The 8482-nt window shown below is 48.6% G+C and overlaps 1 protein-coding gene across 1 annotated transcript in view; it reads right to left on the bottom strand.

Annotated features, from left to right (window-relative positions):
• The window catches only part of C1R (complement C1r), a 63735-nt gene extending 55467 nt beyond the window's left edge, over positions 1-8268 (bottom strand). Inside the window, exon 1 of the mRNA XM_069243027.1 lies at positions 8036-8268. Within this exon, the coding sequence (XP_069099128.1) occupies positions 8036-8037 (2 nt within the window). The 5' untranslated portion in view covers positions 8038-8268. The remainder of the gene's footprint in view (positions 1-8035) is intronic.
• Positions 8269-8482: the final 214 nt, after the last annotated feature.

Genomic DNA, 8482 nt, shown 5'->3' on the forward strand with positions numbered 1-8482 from the left:
ACTAGACCCTTGTGGTTGCACTGATATATAGGGCAACTAGGTTCACCAAGAACCTGAGGAACGCGGAGCCAATAACTGAGCTGCACCTTGCAATGGTTTATAGCAATTCATTTGGTAAAATATAAAGAGTGAAAAAAAATATAGAGGAATGGTACCTCACTTGTGTGGGCAGGGCTAGTGTATGCGACAGGAAATGGCCCAAAACACAATGTGGGCACAGTGCATTTTTCCACTAAAAACTGACCCTTTTTTTGCAATGTGCCTAGCTGTGGATTTTGGGCTCTAGTTCAGCCAACACCCAGAGAAACCTAGCAAACCTGTATATTTTTGAAAACTAGACACCTAAAGTATTCCAAGATGTAGTGACTTATATGGCTCCCACCAGAATATGTTACCCAGAATCCCTTGCAAAACTCAAAATGTGTCTAACAAAACACATTTTCCTCACATTTCTGTGTTGGAAAGTCCTGGAATCTGAGGGGAGCTGCAAACTTCCTTCCACCCAGCATCCCACCAGTCGCAGCTCGGAGGGATTTCTGGGGGCGGGCGTGGTGGCGTGGGGAGTATTAATACATTTAGATTTATTCAAATAAAATATTAAAAAACATACCTCCTCCGACGCGTGCCTCTCCTCTCTCCTGCGTCGTCACTGAACACAGGCACAGGCTCCCAGCTCAAAGCAGCATCAGGATTGGCTGGGAGTGCTCTGGCTGGGTGTTTCCAGGCAGACTGCGAGCCTGTGCAGGCTCCCTCCAGCCCGGCAACTGTGTTGCTGGGCTGGAGAGAGCCCTGTACGCATGTGTGTTTGGCCAGCCCGAGACGGCCGGTCAAATATACATGCGCACTCCCCCTCAATCCACGTCACCCCTGTGGCCCCTGTGGGCCACCCCTTTCAAAGAAATCCCCTGTGGCATGCCCCTTTCAAAGAAAAAGATAATAAACGTTGTTTATTATCCTTTTCTTTGAAAGGTTTTTCAGCTGGCGTTGCTGGCGGGGGGAGCAACGCTTCTCCGCGCTTATGGAGGAGCTGTGCCTGATACCCCCAAGTCTCCCTGTAATAATGGTAACTCACTTGTGTTGGTATGCTTGGTGTCCGCAACTTGGACCCATCACATTTGTTCATCCAAAACAGACTTTGGGGGTTATTCTAACTTTGGAGGAGTGTTAATCCGTCCCAAAAGTGACGGTAAAGTGACGGATATACTACCAGCCGTATTACGAGTTCCATAGGATATAATGAACTCGTAATACGGCTGGTGGTAAATCCGTCACTTTTCCGTCACTTTTGGGACGGATTAACACCTCCTCCAAAGTTAGAATAATCCTGTTTGTTTTTGCAATGTGCCGAGCTGTGGGTTTTGGGCCCTAGCTCAACCGGTACCTACGGAAACCTAGCAAACCTGAACATTTTTTTAAACTAGACAACCTGGGGAATCCAGGATGGGGTGCCTTTTGTGGCTCTCATGCGGTTCTGTTACTCAGAATCCCTTGAAAACCTCAAAATTTGCCTAACAAAACACATTTTCCTCCAATTTCTGTGATGGAAAGTTCTGGAATCTGAGTGGAGCCACAAACTTCCTTCTACCCAGCAAGTCTTCTGATAAAAATGGTACCTCACATGTGTATGTAGGCCTACTGCCCTCGACAGGAAACAGCCCATAGTGCAACATGGACCCATCACATTTTTCCACCCAAAAAATTTTTTTGCAATGTGCCTAGCTGTGGATCTTGTGTCCTAGTTCAGCTGGCACCTACGGTGACCTAGCAAACCTCTAAATTTTTTTCAACTAGACACTCAGGGGAATTTAGGATTGGGTGACGTGTGTGGCTCCCACCAGGTTCTGTTACCCAGAATCCCTTGCAAACCCCAAACAGGGAAGGGCCCAAAACATATTGTGGAGACATCAAAATTATCTATCACAAAATGACCTGTTTATGCAAGGGCGGCACCTGCTTTATCAATACTGATGAGGCAATGCTGGATGGTAGGGACTTTGTGGATTCCTGTTGATTGCAGAAGTTTTCATCACAGAAATGTAGGGAAAATATATGATTTCAGGCAAAGTCCACTGTAGGTATGAAAATGGTGTGGGGTTCATTTGAAGCACACCACTATGGACTCTCTTCAGATGTTTAGTTTTCAGAAGTGTATGGGTCTGGTAGGTTTTTCCAGTTGGCAGTGTGCCCAAGTCCAAAGAGGGCAGCCGCTCATCATTGCAAGTGGGATGATATTGGGAGTAAGCCAAGCTCTCTATACCTGTATGTAAAATCAAAACCCAATAGAATCAAGGGCCTCATTACAAGGCTGACAGTCTTGAGACCGCCAGCCTCCCGGTGGCGGTCAGGGAGCGCCGCTGCTGTGGCGATCCTATTGCCACATTACGACCCTGACGGTCACACTGCCAGGGTGCAGGCATCTCCATCGGGTTTGACGGCGGGTGCAGATCGCAATCAGCTAGGGCAGCGCTGCATCCAGCGCTTTCCTGCTGATTATGGCCTGGTTCTCCGCCACCCTTTTCGACCGCCATGAAAAGGTTAGCAGAGAACAGGTGCAGGCGGCCACGGGAAGGCTCCTGCACTGCCCATGCACTTGGCATGGGCAGTGCAGGGATCCCTCTGCTCAGCACTCTCGCAATGATCACTGAGTGTACAGAAGATAGTGAGCATTGAGACTGTGCTGGTGTATCCTGCAGGTGGCAGCATCGCTGCCGGTTCAATTACGAGCTAGCGACAATGCTGCCTCCACTTTCCCGCTGGGCTGACGGGCAGAAACCTTGGTTTCTGCCTGTCAACCCAGAAGGAAAGTCATAAGGGGCCCAGCGGGGAGGTAGCCAGCATTGCGACAACCTTCCCGTCGGAAGTTCAGCAGACGGATCATCTCATCCACCGAACTCCTAATCAGGCCCCAAATGTCCTCTTGTTTGCCACTGGGATGAGATGCTTTGGTCTGCAGGGGGAGGGGCAGAAAGACTGTGACCCGCTTCAGTTTGGGGTGGGGGCATAACCATGCACATGGTGGTGGACAGCCTCCACCCCTCTATTTTTTTTTTTATTCTCTGGTGTCTAGTGGGCTGTATGCCCAGCCAGGCGGATAGGGGGTAATCACCTCATGTTCCCCCATGGGGCAGAAAGACTTTGTCATCATTTGTTTGGGGTGGAGGCATGACCCACCTTTCTTTAAAAAAAAAACTCCTCTAGTGTGTAGTGGGCTTTCTGCCTCCCGGGGGGGGCAAAAAAACTGTGACCTTTTTTGTGTGGGGGGGGCATTGTCATGCCCATTCTGGGCAGCCCACACCCCTACACTAACAAAACAAAAAAATCACTGGTGTCTAGTGGCTTTCTTCCCCTCTGGAGGGGACAAACTGGGGTAATAACCCCCATTTGCCCCGAAAAACACTGCCCATTTGTGTTTGGGAGGGACAATAGCATACTCATTTTAGGCAGGCCCTACCCCTATGTGTTATAAAAAATTCCCTAGTGGACATTCTTCCTCCTGGGAGAGCAGATCAGGGCTATTGCCCCCTTTGGGGGGGCAGAAATACTTTTGTCCCCATTTATAAATATGGTCGGGCATCGCCTTGCCCATTGTGGGCAGCCCCACCTCTCTTTAAAAAATAATACCCTGGTGTCTAATGGGCTTTGTGTCACCTCTGGGGGGCAGATCGGGGGTAATTACCCCATCTGCCCCGGGTGGGGGGGCAGAAAGTCTTTTCTATTTACTTTGGGGGGTGCTTCGGCATAGCCATTATGGGCAGCCCCCACCCCTACACATGAACAAAAAAGATCCCTGATGCGTAGAGGTCTTTCTCTCAACCCCGGGAGGCATGAAGACTGAACTGGCCTAAAGAAAAATGGGGGTAGAGCTAAAGCCCTTGCCCAAGCGTTTGCTCCACCCTCTCTGGTGTCTAGTAGGTGGATCCCTACTTGTTGATCGCCCTGCAGCGGTGATCCCCAAGCATGGATCCACTGGCGAGGGGTACCATTGGAAAGGCGAGTTTCTCCCCTTTTTAACAATACCTCTCCTGGCTGGATCAGTGCTCTAGGGGCTGCGATATCCCCATGAGCACCGATGCAGAGAAAGTGAAATGAGGTGATCGGCTCATTTCACTTTCCTTTTCAGAGAAATGACATCAGCACACCGTGAGCGCTGATCACCATTTCCCTGAAAACTATAAACAGCGTTGGGCGGTGGGGAAGTTGTTCCCCTCTGCCAGAGGCTGTTTTGGGTGAAAAGAATTCCTCTGGTTCCTGCACCAGAGGGATTTCCTGCTCATGTGCCGAGGACGTAACGGTTCCGTCCTCAGCACACGAGCACTGTGTTTGAGGACGGAACGGCTCCGTCCTCATCAAGGAAGGGGTTAATACACCAAGCTATATTTCCTAGTGCACCATCTCTTAAATTAAAATGCACACCAAAATATGCAAGGCTTTAAAGGAACAAGAATCGAATTAATTGCAACAAGGGTCAGGAATTTAGGGCCATATGTACGAACACCTTTTCCCATAGACACAGAATGGGTAAAAACCTTTGCTACATCTGGCCCTTAATTCTTTGACTTTGCGCACCCTTACAAAGTAGATGCAATGTGCGGCCTTCATCTAAATTAGGAAATAGGAACTCAATTATAATACTTCTTGGGACACGACAGGTCACAGTCAACTGTCTCATGTCTCACAATGTTACCACCAGTGTCTTAAAATTATCTGAGGCCTGTGCAGTGCTGTTGCACCCCACACACAGTCCTTGTTTCTTCTGACTCTAACTGGCCCAGATTTACTGAATTCTCATGCAGCACATTACAACAGCCAAAAAATCTGCACTGCATGAGAGGGAGGACGCAAGAGAGCGCCATATTTACAGAAATATGTCACTCTCCTCCCCACTCCCTTGCGCTGGATCAGAAATCTGCTGCAGTGCGTCACACATACACACCTTTCCGCCACAGTGCATGGGTGTGTGCGTGAGTCTAGAATAGGTTTTGTACTGGAACAGTACCCTTCCGTGTGCAAAATACTATGCATAGACACTCTTTAAAGCTTTTCCTACATTGTATGTGTGCTGCACAGTACAGCACACATGCAAAGCTGGAAAACAAAGGAGAAACATTCTCCTTGTAACGCCTGCTTTCACGTCATTATTTTTGGCACAAAACCATGTCTACTATTGTTTGTAGATAGGGTTTTGCATCAAAAGTCATGGGCGATAGCATGAGAACGCCCATGTGCCACCCATGTAACACCCCCATGGTCCTAAGTAACGCAAAGCAATGCTTCATGTTGCTTTGTGTTACTTTTAGGGTACTCTCCGGCGCAAAACAAGTTTTGTGCTGGTTAGTAAATAGGTAAAAAAAAGATTTTCTGTTGATTAGCGTCACTTTTGTGATGCAAACACAGTGTAAAATCTTAGTAAATATACCCCTAACTTACTAGAGGTGCACTGTGCATTTAGGGTAAAGTATGAGCAAATTACCGTAGAGACCATTACATCTCGTGCAGACGTGCCCGATACTGTTACTGTCAGTGTCTTAAACTTTGAGACACTGACATTAACAGTGTCAAGCTCAAGACGTGGCTGTGACGGTAATTTTCTCTTGCTTTACCATAATTGATCAGTGTGCCGCTAGTCAGTCAGAGTCAGAAGAAGCAAGCCCTGTGTGTCGTCCACTGAAGCACTGCACAGAGCTTGGATAATGTGATGAAAATTATCTGAGGCCTGTGCAGTTCCGAAACACATGTCACAGAGTGCTTCCTTCTGTCCTGATTTGGCTAGGCGCACATGGCGCGCTTAGGGTAAAGTATGAAAAAAAATGAGGGGCATATTTATGATGTCTCTAGTGCCACCTTGCGCCACATTTGCGTCATGTTTTTTTGAGTTGGCATTTTCCACGTGCCATATTTACAAAGTGGACCACCTTGTAAACCCCTGCGCCACATTATGCCTGCGCCAGGCATAATGTATGTAAGGGGGCGTTCCCACATAGGAAGGCTCAGAAAAATCACGCACTGAAATGTAATAGATTTCACTGAGCCATTTTTAGCGTCATTCTTAATGCCTAAGGCAGCCGCTAAGATGATGCTCCAATTGAAAACAATGGGCCTCCCTGTGCTTTGCTGCATTTTTGCCATAATTTATGGTGCTAATCCAGCAAAGCGCTACATTAGCATCATAAATGATGTCGCTAATGTGAACGCAACCGCAATGGTGTGCTGTATTGTAAATACGACGCATGCATGGTGTAGTTAGGGGGATACAATGGGGCGCTAGAAAAGTGGTGCAGTCCCCTAGTACATTGACGTTCGGTTTGTCCCATTTGGGTATCATGATGCCTCAAGTTCATTGCTATGAGACCTTTACTACTGTCAAAGTGAGTTTATTAATGATCTCAGGCCGCCAGTGAGCAGTGCTGCTGCAGTGCACAACACGCTGCTTGCTTCTTCTGTCAGCCACTCTCTTTGACTGACTAGCAGCACGCTGCGCACTATGAGGGGAAGACAGTACTCATCAATTGGTCCGACTTAGGACACGTGATTCAACGCGGCCAAGGAGGGAGGGGCAAATAATCTATTGCACACTGTCATTGGTAGACCTTTACCTACCGCTTATGCTGAGGCAGGGAGAGACCCCAGTTTCTGGAGCGGCGTGCCTCATAATAGGCGGGTGGAAAATTAAGTTGTTTACGCACACTACTATTATCCAGCAGGCCAAAAATATTGACCCACAGCCGCCAGTGGTACTTTTTCCTGTACAAATGAGAAAAAGGTCACCCATTTGAAAAATTACCCAATTTGGAAACTCTGAACCGGAGCGTGGTTTGCCGTGTGATATTGGCTGCTGACTGGGAGACCGTGTGAGGAGAGCAGATACTGTGTGACACACGATGCCACCGTGTGAGTTGGTACCTATGTAACCCCTGACCATTGGTTTGTGCTGTAATCAGCACAGATGCGCACACTAACCCACCAAACTACGTCAATATCTGCGCTCTCCAGTTATGCCTTCACTTGTTTACTGCCTAAGAGGATGTTGTGCAGATCCCAGTTAATGAAAAACAGACACTGAGATATCAGAGCACTGACCATTACAAGCACACAACATCCAAACTGCCAAACATTTTCAACTGTCCGCAGATGTGCCTAGATTGAGATCCGGGGGACCCCTGGGGGCCGCGACACTTACTCAGGGGGTCCACAACAGTTTAGAAAATTAAATAATATCAACAGATTAGTAGAGTGCACATAAATAAAGACTTCTTGGAACTGAAACTAAATTGTAAAAATGGTCACGCACCTGACTGTTACAAACACACCCGAAGAGGAGAGAGGAGATGCACAGACCGGGAATGACTGAACTACGTGGAAACCGCAGTAGAGGGGGGGCTGTGTTAGAGCCCTCACTGGTATAGTGACACTGCTAAGTCGCGCTGTATCGCGACAGTTGCCTTTTGAGGAATATTAAAACTCATCATTTGTCGTATATTGTATTACGAGATGTAAAACATATTGTGAGGTACTCTGACAGGTTTTAGGCGCTCCCCATATAAAACTTAAAATGGAAAAAAAATCAAATAATTAAAACAAAAAAATATCGCACCAATCACATGACGGGGAAGATGGGGTTCTATCACAGCGGTTCATCTTGAGAAAAGATCTGCTGAGGGAGTCTTCTGATATGCTTAAGAAATGACAGTAGTAGAAGGTATGGTTTTTCCAGGAGTAAGGGTGCGTGATTAGAGACGTAAATTAAAATTGTTCGACACGAGGAAGTAACCTCAGTGCGAGCGGGAGGGGGCTGGGCTGGGTAGGGGCGGCCTAGTACTGCGCTGGAGCTGGGAGGACGAGGGCAGGTTGGGTCTGGGGCAGACACCATGGGTCAGTATTTCAGGGTAAATTCGGACACCATGGCGGGCTACAGAAGCAGAGTGAATAGGCCACAGTGGGACCACAGGTATCTGGCCCACTCTCATCCCAACCCCTAGGCACCCCGACTCAGCCTCCCCCTCTTCCCAAACTCCTTCCCTCCTCCCCAGACACTCACATGCCGCCTCTCCAGCTCGTCCAGTCTCCGGACGCCGCTCTCTGCCAGGCTGGGAGAGCTCTCCCTGGATCCAGCAGACCCCGGCCGAGGGGGCGGCAGGGGAGTGTCCTGGCTCCAGACACAGGAATTGCAGATTTGAGGGAATTCCCGGATTTCTCGCTACGCTCCTCTGGCGGGCCTGTGCTGCTCCCTCCTGGCCGTGGAGCAGCCTCAGAACTGGTCCAAATGATTGTCTCTTGTATCGGCCCACTTTTGTATGCGCTTTGTCTTCTCGCAGTGCCCTTAGAGACCCTGGTCGGTCTCCAGCTTTGCTTCTGTGCGCTGTACATCTCTGTGCCTCCCTGGGCCACATCCAGACTGCCCTGTGAGTGTCTGTCCTTACAGACCCTGGTCGATCTCCAGCTTTGCTTCTGCGCGCTGTACATCTCTTCTCTGTGCCCCCTGGGC

Source organism: Pleurodeles waltl, chromosome 7 (genome assembly GCF_031143425.1).
Source record: "Pleurodeles waltl isolate 20211129_DDA chromosome 7, aPleWal1.hap1.20221129, whole genome shotgun sequence".
Lineage (NCBI taxonomy): Eukaryota > Metazoa > Chordata > Amphibia > Caudata > Salamandridae > Pleurodeles > Pleurodeles waltl.